The sequence below is a fragment of the Aulonocara sp. 'chitande type north' Nkhata Bay genome, linkage group LG22 (assembly GCF_057382095.1).
Source record: "Aulonocara sp. 'chitande type north' Nkhata Bay isolate Kocher_YH1m ecotype deep benthic linkage group LG22, A_spYH_male_GT1.1, whole genome shotgun sequence".
Taxonomy (NCBI): domain Eukaryota; kingdom Metazoa; phylum Chordata; class Actinopteri; order Cichliformes; family Cichlidae; genus Aulonocara; species Aulonocara sp. 'chitande type north' Nkhata Bay.
Window position 1 is genome coordinate 17,964,574 of NC_141364.1, and position 24,626 is coordinate 17,989,199.

The 24,626-nt window shown below is 41.5% G+C and overlaps 1 protein-coding gene across 1 annotated transcript in view; it reads right to left on the minus strand.

The window, feature by feature from the left end:
* The window catches only part of dtnbp1b (dystrobrevin binding protein 1b), a 28,139-nt gene extending 4,394 nt beyond the window's left edge, over positions 1-23,745 (minus strand). Inside the window, exons 1-3 of the mRNA XM_086280121.1 lie at positions 23,384-23,745; positions 3,364-3,531; positions 926-1,069 (exon numbers count right to left, since the gene is read on the minus strand). Of these exons, the coding sequence (XP_086136247.1) occupies positions 926-1,069; positions 3,364-3,531; positions 23,384-23,549 (478 nt within the window). The 5' untranslated portion in view covers positions 23,550-23,745. The remainder of the gene's footprint in view (positions 1-925; positions 1,070-3,363; positions 3,532-23,383) is intronic.
* Positions 23,746-24,626: the final 881 nt, after the last annotated feature.

A 24,626-nucleotide genomic window follows, 5' to 3' on the forward strand; every position in this document is an offset into this window, starting at 1 on the left:
CCTACAATAGCTGGGATGAGCGGAAGTGAATGGATGGACGATCGGTGGGAAATTGCACTCACCTTGTACCTGACAAAGGGTTGGACCCCCTTTTACTTTCAGAAATGCTTTAAATTCTTCGTAGCACAGATTCAACAAGGCACTGGAAACATTCCTCTGAGATTTTGGTCCATATTGACATGACAGCATCACACAGGTGCTGCAGATTTGTTGGCTGCAAATCCATGATGCCAGTTTCCCCTGAGATGTGATTTAAGTTACTTTGGTTGTTGGTGCCAGATGGGCTGGTCTGAGTGTTTCACAAACTGCTGATCTACTGGGATTTTCTGAAATAACCATCTCTAGGGTTTACAGAGGATTGTCTGAAAAATAGGAAATATCCAGTGAGCAGCAGTTCTCTGGGTGAAAATATGTTGTTGATCTACTTTGGTGATGGCAGAGGTCAGGATTGTTTCAAGCTGATAGGAAGGAAACAGTAATTCAAATAATAATAAACTTGAAGATGGGCTACGGTATCAGAAGACAACACCAGAAATGTTTCCAGGACCTTGCTGAATCTGTGCAGCGGAGAGTTAAGGCAGCTCTGAAGGCAAACGGGGTCCAACCCATTACCAGCAGGTGTACCTAATAAATCTTCAAGTGAGTGTATATCTCATGTCCTTTTAGGGTAAAACAACTGACAGTTGAACATCTGGACTGTGCTTTTATGAGGGAACATATATCTGACATCAGTCCACGTAGTCTCAAATACAAATGCAGATATGTGATTTGTTGTAGATGAACCCGGGTGGTACTTTAATGCACAGTTTGAGAACGCTATCGCTAAGATTAAGTGAGTTTTATGCACTGAATCAAAAGCCAGTATAACAATAACCAGTCTGTTTACTTCAGGCTACAGCCATTCTTTGTGTGCACGGCTTCCGACCTGCAACAGGCGAGGCAGCGCTGTTGTCCTCTCCTCCAGAGTGCAAAAACACATCCAGAGCCTCGTGGTCAGACATGTCCATCAAATCCATCTGCTCCAGCATGTCCACATTCACCTCCATGGATGACATGCTGCCTATTGGTTCTGTACACAGCAAAGGGTAAATGAGGTATTAGCGAACACTGCAGCAGAACGTGGCAGCACGGGCTGAGTCCAGCAACAGTGGGATTGTTTTTTTCTTGCAGAAGCAAATGGGCATGTTCAAGCTGGATGGCATTCAAAGTGGATAAGCTTGTATATAATGCATACAAACCATATTTGGTTTACCTTAACATCAAAAGCATGCCTACAGGAAATACCTGGAAATTCAGCATATTGAATTTGCAGGTATCGTTAACTGAAGTAACAACATTCTTCCCGTGAAGGCTAAGAGTACTTCTGAAATGCCTGAATATTGCTTTAAAGTTAAAAATAGACATCGTGATTTAAAGCATGTGAAAGAGATTTAAAGAGATAGCTGACAAACTTGAGAAATCTGATTTCCTGAGGCGCTTCTTTCAGATTGCTGACGTTCTTATTATATATGAAAGCACAAATGTGTGGTTGTTGACAGCAAGGCAGCACATCAGAATGTTTAATGGGTCTAATGTTTTAATAGTCCACCAATACATAGATTGATTGGAAACTCCTGTTACACTACAGCTAAGCCTGGATTCACCGCCTTGCACAGGTGGGGAGGGTGGAGGGGGTTCTCCACCCTCCCCACCCACCACATCGTGATGTGCCACATGCGTCGTAAACAGCCAGTTGGTACACTAAGAGGATGAGGGGACGGGGTTGTGAGAGCATGAGGAAGAAGCAGCATGACTGGTTGTTGCAGAGCAGTGAGATAAGACGCCATTGGCTACCGTACCTCAAAGAAATGAGGAGAGCAGAAGAAGGGCGGCACAGGGAGGGAGAGCAGAATAAAAAAAGAGTAAAGAAAGAGGAAAAAAACAGAAGGGGAATGTTATTTCCCGTGGAGACTGCCCCAAGGTCTCCTTGCCCTTTAAATAGTAACACAAAACACAAAAAGATCCCACACAGACACAGGAGAGCGCCGTCTTTTCAGATGCCTCAACTTGGGTAACTCGCCTGAATGTCCGCACGCGCACATTAAGTTTATATACACAGTGACTGTTGATGCGTACGCACAGAAAGTGAATAAATGAAACAAACACGTTTATCTCCTCTGCTCAGTGAGGACAGCAGTGATGCTTTCTGTGACACGTTTCAGGCTCTGATTCTGCCTAAAGACTGCTCAGTGGGCCTCGGTGGACAGGCGCTTCCGTATCTGCTTTGTCAGCCACGCAGTCGCCTCCATAGCATCGTTTCCATGTGACTGCCTCTAACATGCTCTTCTTTTAGCACCACCGTGACCTTGCCTAAAAGGTTCTCCTGCTGGGAAGGACTGTCTCTGCCTGCAGTGAGATTGCAGAGAGTGAGTGAGTGAGTGAGTGAGTGAGTGAGTGAGTGTGTGTGTAAGACCCTTGGGACTAGCTTTTGATGGCTCAGCGGCTTATGACATCTGCAGCCTCCCTTTCGCTCTCGGAGTCTCCAGCTGTATCTTTGCTCTTCAGTAGCGCCGCCCTGCTGTAGGGATTTACAGCTATATTAAGGGTTATGAGTTGTGTGTTCATTGGTCATGGAGAGGTGTTGGTTTCAGGTGATTTTTATTTTATTTTTTTAACCACTTTAAATATAAACATGTCCAGTCTTTTTGTACCACTAATATAAAAGAGCCAATACAGTGCTACGCTTCTTCGGATAATGAGCTGTGACTATTCCGCTCACTGCACTGATAAAAAAGCCTTTTGAGTTTCAGTGAATGCTCCTTAAATCTCTTTCCTTTTGCTCCATCTCTCCCTCCGTCCTTACTTCTCCACAAGCTTCTCTAAGCCATTTCCAGGGTGATGTGGGGAGGAGGGCAGATGAGGGAAAGAAGAAGAAAAATCACATTACAAACACTGGCCAGTGGAGTCTGTAACATCTCTCAGTGCGGGGAGCTGTTTCTGCACATGCTTTGGGTATTTCAGCAGACGTTTGGCAGCAAATACATGGAGGCGCAGCGGGATTCTGTTACAATCCCAGAGTACGTTTATATATCATGGTGGCATCATTTAAAATGTAATGACTCTACTCGTGTGTTAAGTGACAGGCTCTCCTCGCTACGTAAAGCCATTATGACTCAATCTCATGGTATGCGGTTAAAGTGTGAAGGTCTCAGCTGATAGTAAAGAAATTTATTCACGCCTTTGCATTCACCTTTAAAGAATTAGCACACAATACTACCGAAACCTGAAACCCTCAACATCTTCCTTTTGCGCTAAAGGCGACGGAGCGCTAGGAAACTAAACTAATATCAGAAAACGTCTGACCTTACCGCTCCTCCTCCTCACCTCGCCTCTCAGCAATCTGCAGGTAGCCGGTAGACAGGTACTGCTCCATGTCCTGCTGAAAGGCCTCCTCAAAGAACTTCTGCCTCTCTTTCACCTTCACCTGGGGTGGCAGGCCCCCTCCTTGCTCCGCCCCGGGGACTCTCTGTGCGTGCTCTGCATCCAGCTCCACTAGAAACACATGAAGTGAGACAATGTAAGTACTACCAATCCACTGTGAACCAAAAGTGGATTTACATTTGCAGTGTAGCTATAGTCAGCTTTATATGGCGCAATATGACTTGAAGTTTAAATCTAACAGTCTCTGTAAGCTCATCCGTCCATTTTCTGGATGTCTTTGGCTCAAGGCCTACTTGCTGTGCGCTTCATTTTCTGTTCCAAAATGTTTTACTGTTAATGACTCATCACACAGGAGAAAGGAGGATGCCAACTCACGCTCATCAGTCTTTATGGGAGGCTAATGATGAGAACCCTGGTATTACCGAAAATGCCCATCTTTCTGAGGTCTACCCTCCTCTTTACCTCCAAACTCTGTCTCCTTTCGGTTTCACAGGAGGGCACACACTCAGTGGAGTGCACATGAGGGTAAACCTGCCGACTGTATCCTGAGCGGTACTGTAGCATCAAAGGCGAGGCTCAGAGCTCTGAATCTGACACAAATTAGGGTTTAGATGAAAAGGGCCTGTCATATACTGAATGTTTGACTTTCTGACTTTTCAGACTGGCTGTGATTGGCCTGAGCAGCCCGCTTGGCCATCTCCCGGAAGCTGAAAATGTCTCACGGTGGAGGAGGAGGATAATTCACGTTTTGGAAGTTGGAATCACAATTTTCAGCTGCAACGCCCCCTCAGGTCAGATTTCACACTTGGAAAGCCAGTGAAGCCACACCAATCTCAACTTTGAAGTTAAAGACTGTAAGAAGTAAGCGTAAAAAGCAGCAAATGTGTAAAACGTGTGCTCTGTACTACCCCCGTTATGTATTTGTGATTCAGTAAATAAGCCATACACAGAGCACGGACCAGACTCTAATGTGCTGCAGCTGTGTTTTTACTTCTTCTTTTTTTTAAATGAGGAATAAGAGCTACTGCGTTGTACTCCAGGCATTCATAGTGATGGATGAATGGCTCCACCTTGCTAGGAAGCAGAATAGAGCCTGTTTTTCCGACTGCTGCTACTGGAACACGGTCAACTCTGGCGTACAGGGCGATATTCGACATCCAGCTTCCAATGTCTATCAATGTCCTTGTTAAGGTAATAGGTATTAAACCCCTTTCACACTCTCAATAAGTGTAAAATAACCCCAATAAGATTTTGTGTAGACTCTCCGTCATCCAGGTTGTGGTAATCTAAGGAGCTTGGAAAGAAAAGCCACTGAGAAGCTTCTTCAGTCACATTTCTTTTCAAGCTCTTTAGATTAACATGATAAGGTATTGTAAGCTCTTTGGATTCAGTAGCTTAAAAAAGCGTGATTAACTACTAATAACTATATAGCACATGCATATGCTAATCTAAACAAAAATACTAAAAGTTCCATTAAAAAATAGCATGAAATGGTGAAATGAGGAACAACTTCTTACACACTTTAAGTGCGTATGATTGTCTCAAAATATGACATTTCATATGATGTGTTAGTGACGGTGTTAATGAAACATGTGTTTTAACTAATAGGACATTTTTATATCTGAAAACCTGATTAAACTAATGCTTATTACAATGACTTCAATGTAAAGTTTTACAAATGTTAGTATCTAGACTTGTTTTAAGGTCGGATGCTGGATAAGACCAGGTTAAGGATTAGTTTTAGGGTTTGCAGTAATAAGTACGTCTCCAGGAAGCAAATTTAAGCTAATTTAATGTCTAGTGATGCAGTGGAAACATGATGCTGTGTGCGTGGGCACTGTGGCAGCCTGGGGTCTCCAACTGGCTGTCTCTTTAGTTCTCTGTTCTCCTGCTGATAAATGACAGCATTATATAAGCCCCCCCCCCCAAGTAACTATGGCAAGATGCCAACGCATGTACAATGGGTGACATATATCTTTGATCCTGGTTTAACATAGACAAAAAACATCAAATTGAATCAATGAAGGCTTAAAAAATGAATTTAATATCAAAAATCAGTGAAGAAATTTGACACTGATGCTCACAGTAAACCTACAAAGACTAACATCTGCTACACTGTCCATCACGAGTGCATTTGCAGGATTTTGTGTGTTTCCTAAACACAAGTGCATATATTTGCACATGCGTCCTTCTGCTCGAGCACCAGACCTCAGTCCTGATAAAACACACTGTGGCTTGCAGCAGATGGACACGGACACACACACAAGGACAAAAAAGAACAATGAGATCCCACCAGAGCTCTCACACACAGCAACAACCCTGGGAGAGTTGGAAAAGAATAGCTCTCTCTCTTTCTCTGTCGTTCCTCACTCAGTGTCTAATTTATCTCATTTATCTGACAACTTGTCTTTGTCCCATTACTCCCTCATCTTTCCCCCTCAACTCGCTGCTGGCTGCGATGCATATGTGTGTGTCTCTGTGTGTGTGTCTTGTAGAGACTGCTCTATTAGATAAGGGGCCTCAGGGAAGCTTTGTTAAGATTGTCAAGCATTGTGTGGGGTTAGTAGCAGGAGACCGAGCAGGAGTAAGGGAGAAGCAGGGCAATGCATTTAGGTATAATTAGGACATGTGGACAGAAGGCATTACCAATAGAGCAGGATCCCGTTTTTTTAATCACTCCGTCTCTAATCTAATTCTCGATCCATTATTAGCTTCCCCTGACTATTTATTTGCATCATCTATGTACCTGCTGACTGAATGCATCCATCTGTTTGTCTGCCTGCCTACCGGTGGAAGCTTATTATTCCTTTCCCCGTCAGATCCGCAGACAAAGATTTTTGAGAACTGCCATGAAAGTCATGATTCCCGAAAGGTTCAAATATAAATCAGAACATAAATATACTCCAATATGGCGTACACTGTGATGGTTTATGCCAGTACTCCCACCTCAAAACACTTAAATGAAAACCACTCTACTTTTAATGAAGACCTCTTTTGTCATCTTTCTAGTTCTTCATCCCTCCATTCACCCCCACCGGTCTTCTTCCATCACTGCTATATACCAGACAACCGTATCCTGCTACGCATGGCACTGTAGCTGCAGGGACTATTTTTAGCTCTCACTCATTTAGCCTGCAGGATTAAGTTTGTGCTGATGAGTTTAGTAGAAGAGCACAAGTCATTAAGTCCCAACAAATTTCTGAAGCCGTGCCGCACATACGGACATAGTATACAAATGTGCAGATGATTCACGCGTGCAAAGGTGAGCTCGTGGGGATGATTCATGGGAGCTGAGCCAACAGCATTATGTTAGTCATAGCATATGATGTCGAGTAATATAACGATTTTATTTAAAGAAATGGATTCTGTGGCACTTGCGTCACTGCAATCTAAAACGACACAATCTCCAAACATCTTAATCAATCATTTTCCTGCAGCAGATTATGACATGAACATGAAGTGCAACATCGACTTTACTACCTGACGGCGCATCGGTTTCCACAATCATCGTTCAAAAACAAAAAAAGGGCCAAGAAAAGTGTAACCATCCCCTCACACGCTTTCTCTTTCTCAGCTGCACAGGAGGAAACAGCGCACTTTAAATCACGTGCTCCAAAAAGTTTGCTCTCTTTCTCGGTTCTCCGGTGTGCAAAGCAAATCCACAGAGACTCAGTCTTCTTGTTCAGATTCAATACGATGTGTGAATTTCAAATCATCTGCTTTCAGAGCTACAGAAACATCTGTTCGTGCTCTACAAAATGCAGGAAGCAGAACCCACAGGAAAAGGGGCTGGTGTGTCAGGGTGTGTGTGGCTGCACGCATGTGTGTGTGTGGATGCTTGTGTGGGCGACTGTGCGTGTGAGTCTCTATGTGTGTGGTTTTAATGTACCTACTCCTTATTGACAATAAACTCCACTACTGTGATAAAAACACAGTCTGCACTTTATTTGCATTATGTTTACAAGTGTGCGGTATTCTTTTATATGGCATGTAAACGTGCACCCAAATATGGAAGTGCACTATTTTTGTCCCCCTTTTTTTTTTTTAGCAGCTATACTGTTAGAAGCAGCTAAGAAGTGTCTGCAGGTGAAAACTAAAGAGGCCGACGTGCCACCGAGGGCAATTACAGTCTTTAGGATTAAAATCAAGCTCTAGATGTGACCAAACATTCATTTTCTCACACCCTATTTCGAGAAAGCAAGTCATGCAGACTTGGTTAGCTCGATCTGTTTTGAGGCTCAGTGCTAAACTGGGCTCACATTTTTAAAATAGGGTTTTTTAATCAGAGAGCTTTCAGAATTCTCTTTGGTGAGACTCCTTAGGTAAAAAGAGCATTCAGACGGAGCACAAACACAGTAGCAGCGATGATAAGCAACTCTTAAAGAAACCTTTTCAAATGGAAATATGTCTTTTTGTAAATCATCAGCAGCCAATTCAAGTCCCGGCTGAGGCACTCATTCACACTTTGGTGTGCGCTTCACACATCAGGTGCTGCCTTTGGGCTTTGCCAGTGAAGAGGGGGTTAGGTTTGAAGCCTAAAACGGACAGATGAACGGGTAAACGGATGAAGGCGTCAGTGGACTTGCTAGCCAGCTTGCCTGTGAAGCCTGCCTGGGACTGGAGCCATCGTTTATGCACCGGTCCTCGGAGGCTTCTATATATGCGTTTGCATGAGTGTGAGGCGCTAGAAAAGCAGAGTGATACACAGGAGGACATGAAGAGAATGCAGGAGTGGCAGCGAGATGCAGAACGTGTGGGTGGGAAACGTTTTCATCCTTGTGTTCCAGCTTTTCTTGGAGAGAGATGACAGGAGAACAGGGGCATGGCTACAGGGCACGACCTTAACGGCAGTGCTGGAGATGCCACATAATGTAAAACTGAAGTGCAGTATTCCTATTTGATGTCAAAGTCTGTGTTACCTTTATGAAAATAACTGTTTCATCTACTCCGAGACGCTACAGATATTTTAAAAAAGCTGCATTTTAGTTCGTCATAACAAAGCACTGGTGACATTTTTCAGCCATGAATAAAACTCAAAGCACAAATGATCCCCCCCCTCCTCTGTTATTTTGATTAGAGCTCAAAGAATCCATCCACGATCTCATTATGGCCGTTTCGCACACTTTACATCACACCGACTCGCTAAACAGATCAAACATTCAATATATCTGATGTAAAACCCTCCCTGTTTCATCTGTCACGTTAAATTAGCCGTCTGGTCTCACATGGATTTGTTTCCGTTTGCTTATAAAGGCCTAATATTTCATTCTGAGACAGCAACACACAGCCTGAACACCAAGAGGCAGGGCTGACAGTAGAGACAGCCACTGCTTCTTATTCTTCTTCTTAAGCCCTGCTCCCTCAGCCGTGGTATTTTTAGATTCTGTGCGCCTCGCTATATCTCTCAAGTGTTCAGGTTTCCGCCAAAGGCAGCCCCCGTGATGTAAATAAAACACATATAATGACTACCCTCTCTCTCTATGTGGCTCAAGTGTGACCTCACCATGACTGGATGATTTGTTTGTATTCTGATGCTGACTGCTGGCTTCTAATAATCTAAGTTGCATTGTTGGTTGATTTACACATGTGCATGCACTCTGCAGGCTTCGCTGTTACTTCCTTTATCTTAAAACAGCTCAAGCTCACTGTTACCACCCTTACTACTCCCACATGTACACAGGCATGCAACTCTCTACGGGTCTCGTTTGTAATTTACTTCTTCTTTCGTGTCTAAAACGCGACTGTGGCGGCTTCATGAAGTTCCTCTCAGTCAAGTGCTAACAGCTTTGAAGCAGTTTCATCTTATCTGCTGTTTACAGTACATAACATACATGACAATAAATAAATAAAACGTGTCATCTGATTAGGATATAGCAGAGTTCAAAAACGACAAAACTGTGTGCATGTGTTAGGTGTCTTGCATATCCACAGCACGTTTTAAATGTAATTTTCAGCCTCCTACAGCCTTTAATCATAGCGGTGCTTTTGCAGTGTAAAAGTGTTTTATTGAGAACTTTTGGCTTCAGGACACGAGATTCAGATTGCAACTGCAGCTCTTTCACCGTCTCTGATATTTTGAAGAACAAGCCTATTTATCTTCCTGCAATATTACATTTTTTTCCCTCCAAAAACGCTCCACGTTTGCTGCTGGCCCTAATTTACACAGAAACCTAACTGAACCGTGGAAAACTGATGAATATGGTTATAAAGTGTGTGTGGCCCATTCTATTACCAACCAGGGAAATTCATTTGGAAAATGATATTGAATCATTGTGCGGCTTTTGTGACACATTAACGTTTGGAGCATTTTGCTACTGCTCCTGAAATGTTTTCGCGAGAGGGCCGCGTTGCCGTGTGGGCTACACTGTGGAGTACACGCTGCGTGGGGGAGTTTACCACGTTATTTTCATGCTTTCATAATCTTACAGTGGGCAATTGATTTCTTTGTGGTTTTTTGTTTACTTTCAACTGAAAAAAACCTTTAGATTCAGTATTTTGAAATGTTACTGTGCACAGAATAAATATGAGGTGGAACAGAAAAAAATGGAGTACATGTATGGAGAAAGTGTGTGTGACTAAAATGGACTGGAATGCTATACTTAAAAGCATCTTGGATGGGGATGCTGTATGGAAACAAAATTAAATCCTCTTCTACTACATCTGCACTGCCCAAATTTTGGATCAAGTTTCGGGCAGATGTCTCATTCCCAGCTCTTTTCCCTCCCCATAAATCACAAGTCTCCGTCACAGATTCAAAATATTTACAGTCAATTTGTCTCTGCTAATATGCCAATGTACTGGCATACAAACACAACTGTTACTTTACTCACTAGGCATTCACAGCTGGCGAGCACGCAGAAACTAGTTTTCACTGGTTTGTAATCAAATAAGTGTTCGCAATGATGCAGCAGCCTCAGTCGCTGATGGGTATCTAATGAGGGGCCTCTCAGACAAAATGAAAACAATAAAACACTGTGTATGAGGCAGGAACGTGTTGTGCTGTAGATTTTTTTCACTGACTTCTCCTGGGCTATTTAACATATTATTGAGTCTTGAGCTACGCTCATTTCTTTATATTTTACTTCCAAGGACTCAGACTTTGTCATTTTTTAATATAATCTTGAGCAACAGTTCTTCAGGCTTTCCAAGGGTCTTTTACAGTTGTTTTTTTCTCACTGGATGCTTTTTCTCTCATTTTCAGTCTAATCTCATTCTTTTGGTCATTCCCCAAAGCTCATGGCCAAGTCAGGATAAGAACATAGACTCTCCGCTAAATCGATAGCCTTGCTTTCACGCTGAGCTCTCTCTTCACCACAACAGACTGATACAGGTTCTGCTTCACTGCTGCATCCATCTGTCAATCTCCTGAGATTCTCTAGCTCTTACACTTGGGGAAGCAATTTCTCCCTCTGGTTCTCAACTTTAACTGGGAAAGGGCCTGACTTACTGCCACCATTGTTCTTGGCCATCCAGTTCCTGTACAGGAACTGGATGGCCAAGAACAATGGGCCAGTCATCCATACTCCCAGAGAACCCCCACAGGATGCCCTAAGGAACACAGTCGAATGCCTTCTTCACATCCTCAAAACACATATAGGTTAGGCGGGCAAACTCCTGTGCACTCTTAGACAACCTCAAGGGTATAAAGAGAGGATCCAGTGTTCAACAACCAGAGCAAAAAAAACCAAACCCTTTGTTCTTCTTGGGGCCCAAAGTTCAACTAACGGGCAGACTCGCCTCTACAGCACCCTAGTGCAGACCTTCCCAGAGAGCAGGAGTGCAATGCTCCTGAACTTGGAGCACCCTTTCCAGTCCCCTTCTTAAACCGTCATCCCAGTCTGACAATCCAGAGGCTTGATTTCACGTGATGCTGCAGAGGCGTATCAACCACGACAGCCCAACAACATCCAGACCCTTGAGGAACTCAGGGGAAATCACATCCACCCCAGGGCCTAGGCCACCGGAGAGCTTTTTGGCTACTTCATTGTCCACAGTGATGGGCGACCCCTCGTCCCCAGACTTCACTAAAGTAAGCATGTCAGCGGGATCAAGGAGATCCTGGAAGTATTCTTTCCACCACCTTACTATATCCACCGTTGAGGTCATCAACACTCTGTTCCCACTGTATATAGCATGAGGAGGAAACCGCTTCCCTCTCCTCCCTGAGTAGCCGAGAATAGATCCCCAGCCTTGAAATTAAATGGTTGCGTTGTCCACATGAATTAAGATGGCACACATTAATGCTCTTGTCAGTGTTTCTGTCAGTAACCAGTAGAATATTGAATCAAGTGAGAGTATCAACAAACATTTAATCAGTTTTCCTAGCTACACATGTAACCAGGCAACTGCACACCAACATGTAAGGCAAAGCTCTGTAGGAGGGCTTTTTGCCTCCTGCTTAGTCATTCACAGTCTAAACTCTACCAGAAAACAGGACATTTTTCATTCCAAAAATGGCTTAACGTTCCAGAGACCCCACGTAGACTGTAATGGTGTAGTAAACGGCCCTAATTGATGTGAATAATTCTTTTTGACTGATTCCACATTGAAACACATCCTTAACTAATGTGACAAAACAGCGAGCTGCCATTATTATTTACCTGCTTTACTGTTTTCTGTCAATTAGTCACATAAAAGGAACAAGAGACAAATTGCTTAGACAGGCAGGAATGTGTGCAGATACCCACATGAATACGCACACACTCTTTAATAGAGCGAATGGGTCACGACTAGGCCTGGCAGCAAATCAGAGGTGTCAGCTACTGTAGCAGCCCAACGATTCACAGCAGAAGGCTGCACGCTGGAATTAGGAATGTACCAATCACAAGTGAGAGGGGTGAAGGTTACATCTGTAAATGTGAGTCTAACCTTGCAGAATGTGTTCGGATAAGGCTGAACATGCACTGAGCTTTTGTTAAAATGTCCTTTAGGTGTCAACTTTGTGCGACTGTGTTCTCTGAAAAGCCACCTGTTACAAAAATAAGACAATTTTTCAAATTACTAGAATTAGTTACGAGTTATCAACTCAACTCAAACTGTCCTCCCCAGCTTTAAGGTTTGTGATGGTTAAATATTGGAAAAACGACACTATATACACTGCAGGAGATCTTGCAAAGACTCAACCCTTTAAAGCATGAACCATTAAATTAGATTGTTTTGGAAATGGAGTGTTTACTGAACCTACTGATACCTTTGTAAATATTGAACAAATGTAAGATTGTATATGAGTCTTCATTTGTATCATATTTGCAACAGCTGGCAATTTTTTTGCACTCTGAACATGTATTGTGCAATTTATTTAGAATTTTCAGGAGGATAACTAAAATCACACTGATGTAGAAATCTCAAAATCTCTAGGTTTTAAGGGGTAAAGCCAGAGCTGTCAGAACCTAGATGGCTAATAAAGTACTATCTTTGAAATAACTGAAGCACCAGCAGTATCAACTGTTAATGATTTGAGGGACTGAAAATAGCTACAGTCCAGGTAAAAAAAGAAAAACAGTCCAAAGCATAACCAGAGTATTAAATGCTTAAATAAAAGTATCTACGTACGTATGAGCACAGACCGTTTGTTGAAAGCTGAAAGACAAAGACGTACATCCCAAAGCAAACGCAGAAACACACATTACCACCCACAGATGCAATTATATAACATGACACATGAAAGGATGCGTTTACTATTTCACTTTTAATCTGACTTGGCACAATAGTGAAGAAAGACAACATGCATTAGGCTTTATCTGCATAATTATCTGACAAACTCCATGTTCATCATGTGGTATTCAGCTGACTCTTTGTGTACAAAACTGTCTTGTTGCTGCACAGATACAGAGAGCTTCAGCTCTGGGAGGTCCTTTTTGTTTTCTTCTGCGACTATGAAGTTAAATATTTCAAAAATCTAAATGTTATCATCTAAAGAGCCCGAAGCAGCATGTATGAGTATGCACAAATGCACTGTATGCACAGAATATGAAAAAATATTAATATATTTTAGCTGACAGCTGACATTTTCAAATGCGTTCCTACTGCTGTAAGGCATCTGGCCTCTTTAAATGCGTACATTCAATACTACATGAAGTCATGCAACAGGCATGCTTAAAAGGACCAAGTTTACACCAGCAGGGCAACGAAATAGGGTCAACCACAGAGAATTAAAAAGCATATGGGACATATCCAGCATTTGTCCAGCATATAATAAGTCATTTTCTACACAGTCTATTGTCAAATTCTAACAATCTGTACTTGCCTTTCTTCAAACTGCAGCAGTTACATAAGACCACTATATATAGTTTACATGGCCTTGAAACATTCCTCATATCTGGTGAAAGAGAAATGCAATGAGAGGGAGAAAGAGTTGTTTCATCTGACAACACCTGACAGCTCTTCTAGCTCCTCACAAGCATGTCAAACTACCCGCCTCACACAATCTGTTAAAAAATAACATTCTCGTTTGCCTACAAAATGCACTGCCCACACGAGCACTCATCACGCTCTCTGATGCAGATTTTGCTGACTGCATCGAGCCTGTCTTTTATACCAAACGCCCGGTGTGATATAATGCTCGCGACAGGTCTGAGAAATGACGCTTCCTAGTAAGTGGATATTGAATTCTCGGGCTAATCAGGATTTGGCAGTTCCAGTCTTGCTTCGTTTGCAATTTTAAATGCTGCTAAACACATATTTTCAAATGGAGATTAACTGTGTCTTAATGAGTAATAAAAAATTACATTTCCCATACTCTTCTCTGTGCACAGAGATAAATATGGGACAAAGAGACTTCCTGCTCTGCCAAATAAATCATTTATCAGCCAGTCGGCTCTTAGCAATTAACAACAAGGAGCTGAACTACGGTGGACACAAATGACACCTCGACAAAGGCTTAGCACATCTGCTCACGTAGTATGGCTATGTCATGCTGTACTGTTCGAAACAGATAAAAAAATTTTTTACCCGTCTCCCCGGGAGACAATTAAAAAGGCTTACATCACAGAAACCTCTGAACTCTTAACAGAGGCCAAAAGAGCGGGTGAAAAGAGGAGGAAAGAAACGGAGGATGAGGAGCGTTTTCTAGTGCGTTAATTGCTTGCCTTGAAGGGAGCTTTTATCACACCAATAAGAGTGATGTCTTTTTTAATGATGGGTAAAGTGGTAATGACTGGGTGTAAATTGGGAAACCTAGCCAACCTGACCCTTGCAATTATAAAAAGGCAGTTAAAATCTCTGGAAGACTGCACTGACTAAAATACACAGCAAAATCACTGACCACATGCCCTGCAGCATTTTTTTTTAATGCTGATATTGTGAACATGCAAAAGCTAGAATATTACAGTTGGACTGTAGTTTGGTTAAATCAACTACAGTGCTTGTAGATTATTTGGGATTCGTGAAAATAAATAGATGCATGTTGCTCATATATTTAGAATCTGTACACAAGCTGAGTTTGTTTTGGACCATAAAATATGCGAATATTTTACATTTCATGCAGGCTTTGATGCATTATGCAAGGGTGCCCTCTTTTTTCTATGCAATTACAGTCTTACTTCAGCAAAACACAACCGCAAGTGTTCAGTGAAGACGCCACTCCAGAATGACCTATTGACCCTTTCCATGATTATTCCCTATTTTACAAAGCTGATGAAAGGGAGGAGACGCGTATAGGTGAAAGAGATTTTGGGATGACATGCATCTGAGCCTTTCAGCCAATTTTGCAGAAACTCTGCCCCACTGCTGCACAAGTAGACTTAAAGGGTATACCATACGTGATGAATAACACCTTCTAAAACACATGTCATTTTGCCAGTATCCCCAATAAGAGTACAGACTTGCCCGCTACAAACAGCTGCATGTGCTATAACATAGCAATCAAGTGAGAGACAGTGTGGAGTTATACATGCATAACAAGTACAGCATCAAACACAGAACCAGTGAAGCATAAGCACAATGTGGGATGACTTGAGCATAAAAATGTAAAAATCGTCTTACAAATAGATGTGCAAAGTTTCAAGTGGAGCCAGTGCATGCTTCAGTTTAAACCCCTGACACGACTGTCTCTTTTTAAAACTGTCTAGAGCTTATATTATAACATAAGGGGCGTGAAAAATCTGCAGTGCGCTGACTTTTGGGCCTGTGTTATGTGTGTCTATACATAACAGAGTTGCCACACCATGCAGAAAAGGCTCACACACATGTTCTCTTTGATGAATTTTTCATCAGAACTCATGTCAGTGCAAGAGCGGGAGCGAGTGTACTGCAGGTCTTTTCATTTAGAGATGTTGATAAATGATAGATTAGCTTAAAGACAAACAGTCGTGCTCAACCAGAGCAGGTGTTCTGACACATACGCAACATGGTCTTTTTATTATTTAAAGTTTGCATATTTTTCTGTCGTCACCTGAATTGAGAGACAAGTGCTTTTGATGAGAGGTGGAAGCGAGAATGCAATACATTTTTACAGTAAGGTAAATATAAACTGCATTTGAGATTTATCTATGTATGTTTCGGTTAAAGTCTTTATGTCCAAGAAGAACACAAACTGAAGGTCGTGTGAGACCATAATGTGTTATTTTGTGTAATTTTCAGTTGATGAATTTCCTTTTTATGGATTGAGAAGCTTTCTTTCATGCTTTCTTTGTAGGAGCCCATGCTAACACAAACACAAAGGTCTATGAATAACCGTGGTAGAAATGTGTGCATATAAACCTGGGTCGAGAGGCAGCCACGTGGGATAATGCAACTATTATATAAATATATACAAAAGCGACTCCTTTATATCTCAAGAGCTGCTCTGCTGTCATCTTGTGATGACAGAGTAAACGAAAGGCAGACTGAGATAATCTGTCTGTATATATGAGTGTGTGTTCCAGATAAGATTCATGTTGTGGGAATCTGTTTGTGTTTACACAGTGACATCATGGACCCATGCATCTTCTCAACGGGGACGAAAAGCAAGTCCCCATTAATTTATTTATTCAGTTTTAAAGGGCAAGACTTGTTTTAATTTGAGGATCAAGTCAGATTTAATTTATAAAATTAGGCAAGTAGTATTTATGGTTAAGGATGAAATGGAAGTCAATGTTTGTGTGTATTCGTATTACTGTTACATGCGGGGGCTTGAACCTGACCACTCACCAAGTTATGGGAACAAAACTGAAGTCACTGTGCGTCGAGGCTGGTTTTTGAGCGTTAGGCTGGAATTTTAAGCATGAACTGATCACACCGAAAGCGACGTGGATGAGGATGTCAAAAAAACCTGACAGTTGTTTGTTTTCCCGCTTGAACTGAGGTCGAGGCAAAGCGCTCACCTCGTCCTGCATTGTAGAATAATGTAGACATAGCAGCTTCTGCATAATTCACTGCAATTTCCATTTCAATGACATTTTGATGTCACTGCAAACTTGCAGTGTGAGCAGGTCCATAAGCAGAAATGAAAGGCTTTGTTCCTAAACAAAACAGTTGCATTTCAGCCTGTAGGGCTGATGTTATTGACACAGTTACGATGCACTGCTCTACATATTGACACTGAGGTGTCATAATAATGATGTGAAACTCAAAAGGTATTTTACGAACACTGTCGTGCCAGTTCTTTCTCTTTTTTTCAGTTCCCTGGGTTAACTGCTGAGCAGAGAGCTCATGTCTTCATCTGTGCTGAAGTCTTACACTAAAAAGTTCAAGGGTGTTTTTCTCACACTGACAGAGATATCAGAAGCTATCAGCAACATCTCTTTGTTTTTGCTAAGCTCCAGTTCCTCTCTGTCACTGCTTATTTTTCAAGTATTCTCTTCATCCCTCTTTTGTTGCTCTTGTCTGTCGTTCACATCCTCATTTATTTGCAGTCGTGGTGTGCAGCATGAATTGTAAAAGCCTAATCTTGGCCACAGTATTTGCACAATGATGACATAAAACTGCACATATAAAGCCCCTCTGGCATTTATTACCCCAAACTGTACTTCGTTGTTTGATTATCTTTTCTTTTTTCCCAGTGTTTCACTTTCTTTTGCCCGTGGCCTGGTGCAGTACCATCTATTTAGTACTGTATGTCCCGCGGCTGTTAAGAGTGCATCATGATCACGTGGTTCAATTCTGCTGTTCAAAAATGTATACCTTGTAGCCTCAAGTCAAACACATTCATATTTGAATAACTTCACAGTTTGTCAGCACATAATATTTTAAGCTAACCTTCAATGAAGCAGTGTACCAACTACCACCAACTACTGTAGTCTTTAAGAAATCTGCAAACAGACCTTATTAATGTAGATGGATGCAATGGGTATCCCTCTCTTGCCAACACATGTGTGATCACATAGATCTGCAGCAAATACAAGTGTTACTATTATTGCCTGTCTCGTATCTGTCGCTAGCCTTTTCTGTCTGGACCAGCTGTGTAGAGATGAGGAGATGCAGAAATTGTCAGAATGTTGCATAAAACTGGGTTTTATATCCTCTGTGCTGATGACATTGCTTCCTTCTCAAGCACGTGCAGCACATAAATGATCACTCACGTCCCACACCCAGGGCCAACCCGGCTATCTTCCTGAAAGTAAAAATCTAAAAGTCTTTAGATTTTTATCTAAAGACATTTACACTTATTGTGACACATAGACCTGTTTTAATTATTAATTACGTTTTTCTTTTTTTTTTCTGTTATACAGTTTTGACGACTGACAAATATTACTGCAGAAGCTCAGTATTTATATTAGCATATTTAGACAATACCTTTAGCAGCAATAGGTTTTAGCAACAGCATCAGCTGCTAAGTTTGAAACGCTTGCTTATTCGTTTAGTGACTGTGCTGTTTTGTCAATTTATCTGTCGTTTTGGTGTTACAGCAGGAGTGTCACATTGGTCCCACCCCCACAAACGCGCACACATGCACACATAAATGAGTATCCACAGCATGCTGATGCATATTCAGCGACACAGATGTGCACATGGCCTAATATTTCTTTTCTGCTAAGAAAATCCACAAAAACATAAAAACAAAGAGGGAAAACGGGAAGTGGAGGAACTTGTCTTTACAGTATGTACAGAAAAGAAATACAGAAGCACAAAGTAAAAGAGGAAGTAAACTGTGACAGATTCTCCTTGGTAGGCCTACAAATACTAATTGTTCAACCATGGATCTAATTAGAGCTTCTCTATAGCTGTCTGACCACACCATTACTTTTCTCTTGATCCTCTTTCTGCCCATTTCCCAGAGGGGTGGGAGGAGAGAAGAGGAAAAAAGTGATAACCCACCTGCTGAGGTACCTCACACAGTGATGGAAAATGCAATTTCTAAACCATCTGTGACCAGGTTTTGAAACAAAAACACCCATTACACGTGCTTCTTTTCTGTGCAATGAGAAAAGAGATTTCACATTTGGATAGATGCTCTATGCATGAGAATGCACGGTGTTTTTTAATCTCTTCAATGTGTGTGTGTGTGAATTTAAAGCAGCTTGTCATCTTCGTCCCTGAGTTTTACATCACCGCCAGGCACATTTGCGAGGGTGTTTGAAATCACCTGACAGCTTAAATTCAGATTCATCCCTCTCGCACTTCCTTAGTGTGTAAAATTATATATCAGTCACTATTGTCCCTTTAATTACAGTCATTACGCTTTGTGTGGATCTAAGTATTTATTCCTTTGTCATGTCACGCAGCTCAGAGTATAATTTCTCAGCATGATAAGCAACAGGAGCTTATTTGTAGCTGTGATACTAAAAAAGGGTAACGGAAAGATTATACAACTCCATTACAATCTACATTAACTCACACATGGCCTGACGAGAGTGCATGCGATCCTCTTTTTGTACATTCTGAACCAAACAACCGATATCTTCTTAATGTGCTGAGATGTTTCAACAATTCAAACGGCTGAGCAGAAATCCTAGCATGCCAAATTAAAAACAAGCACATATGACAGCACATATAAAAGGGCTTGAAGAGCTTCTGGTATTATGTAATAATATTACATGTGTTAAATGCTCTGTAGGTTAATCACTTAAACCACAGTGCATTAAGCCAAAACCTCTGAAAATATGTCACAACTACAGTAATGATAGGACATCGTGTGTGACAAGATGGTTCTCTCACTTTTATCTGTCGGTATTTGTAAATTAATGAAAGATCCTGTCATGGCTGTAGAGGAGGAGTGCTGGGTTCCTCTATTTCACCACCACAGCCAGCACCAATTAGTAGACTTCCAGACATTGTGTCTGTCTTGCTCTAAAACATCAATATTCTGTTTCTTTACTGTATTACCCGATTTGATTTAGTCTTTAAAGGCCTGTTCTACTATTAATCTCTTCTTATTTTTCTCGAGTCACTAATTGCATGTCTCATCATCCACTCTCCTTCACCCTCCACCTGTTTTCAATCCTATCCCTTTTCCTTTTCGCTGCTCTCTCCTTTCTTTAGTGTCATTTGTTTGCTCTATCATTTCATTGTTCATGTCATTTTGTTTTTGTACTCGTCTTCCTTTTACTCCCCATTAATGTTGTCTCGCTTTTTTTATTGTCTCCCTCGTCCCTTTGTCCATCCGTGCCTAATTAAATTGAACATGTTATACAAAAGCATAACAAAGTAACAAATGAAAACATTAAAAATCGCCAATTTACAATTTATGCAACAGATACAAACTGTAAGCGGTCTCTCTAGTACAGATGAGTAAACTTATGAGTGTTACTAGAGGAGACATATTGTTAACGGTTTGCCAGCAACACCTGTTAAGCCAGGTGGACATGACTTGGAAAGAAGGAAGGTGGAAACGAGTCATGGAAAGAGGGAGGGAGGGAGGAAGAGGGGGACAAAAGGATAATAAACAAACCTGGAGCACACAGAGAGATGTCATAAATATTGCATATCCGTGGCTGACATGTGTGTGACTCAACAACAAGTGGGTAAATTAACAAAAACACCCCCCCCGACTATTAAATGTGCAAATATGAGCCTATTTGCTTAATGACTAGCAGTGAAAACAATGAAAAAGGTCTAAAAATAATCAATTTTTTTTTGTCATTTAGCAAAAACAAAGCAACAAGAAGAGGAGTCAGTTGAAGTGAATATTGATCTCTTCTAATCTCAAAGGCCGTCTTTGACAATGATCAGACAAATTAAACACACGTCAGCGTGCACAGACTCTGTGTTTATAAGCTCTGTGATTAATGTTTGAATATGCTAATAATTCACAAGCTAACTGCTTTTAGTTTAACTAGGAGGAGAAATGTATGCAAAAATAAAAGCATACAGTTACAGTGTCTTACTCACTGGAGACATTTTCGTTTCAGTGCCAGATTCAAACAACAATCGTGTCATTTAGAGAGCTTTAACTTTTTAGCACGAGCAAATAATTGGTTCAGCATGAAAAATTCCCACCTTCTGTGCTGCTGCCTGCTCGCTGTCACATTTCCAACATTCCCGTTCTGCTGAAAGTAGACACCAATATTTTAAAATCCAATATTTCTGACACATAGTCCCAATACTGATACCTTTAATGAGCATTTACCTATCAAATATTGTTTGGTGAACATAAACAGATTTTTATGCAGGGACAAGGAAGATCAACCCTACACTAGTAAGGACAACCAAAAAACACCAGGAATACATTTTTTTTAAGTTACTAAAAACCTTCACTTCAAAAGTTCACGTCACTTCCTTCAGCATTAAAACTTGAGTTTGCCCTGTGGCTTTAGCTATCTGAGATAGTGCAGGAGTCTGCTACTCTACCATATTTCAATAGTGCAGACTCTCCTTATTAAAGCAGCACAAAAGACTAATTATATCTGGAGCGCTTTGATTTACATGCAATTAAAGTTTCATGTGAACCTAGATAAAGTGGGCGAGGGGGGGGGGCAGAGGAGAAGAGATTAAGGACACCAGTGGTGAAGAGAGCAGATGTGTACAGTAACCGTGCACAAAGAGAAAGAAAGGTGGGGATGGGTAAGAGAGGTGAGTAGATGGGGAAAATAGCGGAGAGGAACAGAGAGGTGAGGTAAGCCATCATTTGGCTGAGGAAGTGATGACACAGCACATCCATCTCAGTGGCAGGTGCCTGCTGTTGCTCCTTTACAGAGGACACAAACTAACGAGGATAGAAGAGATCTGCACCATCATTACACTTTGATAATATCACACTGAGTCAAGATGACAGGATGCAGATAAAAATACTGCCACTTTAGAAAAAAAGACGCTCTGAAAAACACAAGTCCATAAATAGTTCATAAGTATCCTCTCTCTTCGTATCATCTCTGATGATTTGCTTTCAGGGTTTAATCAATAAATTCAGTGCAGTGAGCACTAAATTTGTATTTCATGATCACAAGCACGCTGGCTGCTTTATTTATACTACCTTAGATATAAGATCTTTTCCTTTTCGCTTGTTCAATCTGTGGTTTTCTTCTCCTAAAAGCTATTCTTTAGGTTACACTGTGTCCTCAGATGCTGCTTTTGGTTATGTAACATTATGGTTAGTAAATCAGTAATCATAGCCTGCAGTCACTTGATATTTCTTTCTGAAAGCACGGCTCTGTGATAAGGTAATGTGATGGATGCGCCTTGACAAGGAGCAAACTGGTCAAATTCAACACAAAGCAACCAAGAACTAGACATGAAAGAGCAGAACGGAGGCTTCAGTATTACTCAGCCAAATAAAAGAACATACAACAGTGTAATTATACAAAAAAAGCCCTCAGTCGCAAACACACAATTGATACCTACTGTGGGTGGGTGTGTCATTGTGTGATCATTAATGCATCACCCAGACACACAGAAGGTTTCCAGGCAAGTTATGAAAGGTTGAACAGTAAATAACATCCTGAAAATAACAGAGGAGAAGGGGAATGAAAGGAGGAAGAGGGGGATGGTGCAATAATAATGAAAGCAATAAGAGAAGGCCCATTTTCCCAGCTGTGATCTGTGCCTCAGTCAAGACAGTCAATGTATTCCTGTGTGTGTGTGTGTGTGTGTGTGTGTGTGTGTGTGTGTGTGTTCCCACTGAGCTTTCAAATGAGTCAAAATGACTCACTTCGTATTATCAATTACCCACTTACAGTACAGCAATCCTTTGTGTGTGTGTGTGTGTGTGTGTGTGTGTGTGTGTGTGTGTGTGTGTGTGTGTGTGTTACTTGAAGCCAGAATGAAGTCAAACATTAAAACTCACAAAAACGCACATGAGTCCCACACACTTTCACCCACTGAATACACGGTATAGCCATATTCTTGTTTCCACAACCTAGCACTGCCCTGCACAGCTAAAGCTATCGATACAGTACAAACACATTTACAAAGGAAACTAATTTACGCTATGAAAATGACATCGTATGAGTTTTTAAGCTTATTCTAAAAAAACAAAACACAAAAACACAAGAAAATAAATAAGTTTTAACAGCAACTACACCGAACACAGGTGTTAAAATGAAATACTTGATAGTTCGACGGTAACGAATGACATCAGCATCTTGTCTTTTCCTGAGAAAAAACAGCTGTCTTGGTTGTCAGTCGACGAACGGCACTTTCCCGATACGTCGACAGCTGGAGAAGCTCCAGGATGTGTGGAAACACACTCGCACGCACACGCACGGACTCCCACATTACACACCCCTCTGAGCGCTGCATCATGTAAACATGTAGCAGTCTGTACACGTTGGACTACTTCACTTTTACTAATTTACATATCATTTTCTTAATTACATACAGTACAGTGTCACACAAGCCAAATCTCACACATCAGCAGACATTACATTCCTACTGTCAGTAAAAAGTGCAGTCTTTGTTTCCCTAGCGATGCATTAACGGTAAAATACATTTACTTAAATTATGTCCTGTTTTTGTCTTGACCAGGCCTCCCTTCAAAATAACATCCGTTATTTGAATGGGAAAAGGAAGGTTCTTTCGCATAAAATCAGCACCAATCAGATATTTGACGTCCTGGAAAAACACAGAGATCACTACCCTCGAATAGAAAAGATGAAATAAAGTCACTTACAAGAGTTCCTTTGGCTCCCATCATTTGCACCAGGCGAGGTGGACATCCCAGCAGGATGCTTTTTGTCCTCACAGGATAACCAAAATCGGAGGAGAAGGGGGAAGGCAGACAACACAACGATAGTACACCAAAAACTCCACCGATCACGACAACACCTGCCAACCATGCATCCTCACACTGTCTCTCGGCCAGCACACATGCTCCTCGGCACAAAAAGATGCTTCAGAAAAACATTCTCATGCACACTTGTACACACTTCGGTGCTGAGCGTTGTTTTTTTTAAGAACCTGCCACTCACAAATCATGCACGTGCATGTGGGGGGATCAGCGCTGCACCAGTGTCTCGCTGTGGTGTGGAGACTGCTGAGGCTGACAGTGCAGAGAGAGAGAGAGAGAAGGGAGAAGAGCGAAGACGATTGGAGCATACCACTAGCTGCTGCTGAGCGAGGGAGGAGGGGGACCTGAGTAGAAAAGAGAAGGCAAAGAGGGGGTGGGAGAGAGGGTGTGTACGCAAGGAGGATAGAAAATAAGGAGCATAGACGCTTATGAGTTTGTAGGTTTGTGTGTGAAGCTGAGCAATTTTAGAAATCGTAACTCGTGAACACATTTGGCTCTGACCTTTAAACACACATGGATGCCTCTTAACCCAGTCTGCAGACTTTATATATCTGGAGGAGTAAGCTATTTTAATGAATAGGGATTATGAACACCTATTAAAGTGGATACAGAGCAAAGATGTCAAGGTAGCTAAACAGAACCATTTCTGAAAGGTTAGGCTTGCTGCTTTTGTCATGTACCACACACACACACATGAACAGCCTTACACACAAATCCCAGCATCAAAAGTGAAACACACTTGTGCCCACACTGTGCCTCCACAGCCTGAGGGGGGGGACATAATAATCCTCCTCATTAGCATGATGCTGTGAAGAGCATCACAAATCCACCTAGCTCTGTCCCCTCCTCTCATGTCCTTCACTAACTCCTCCCGATTTCTTTTCTTTCATATTGCCCACCTCTTTTCCAATGCATGCTGAGCTCAAGTGATGGGACCTGCAAAGACACAGCTCTCTGATCTACAAGTGCCACTGACACAGTATTATATATATATATATATATATATATATATATATATATATATATATATATATATATATATATATATATATATATATATATATATATATATATAATGTTTTTATTTATTAGAGTAACATAGGGTAGTGAGTTTAAAGAGGAATTA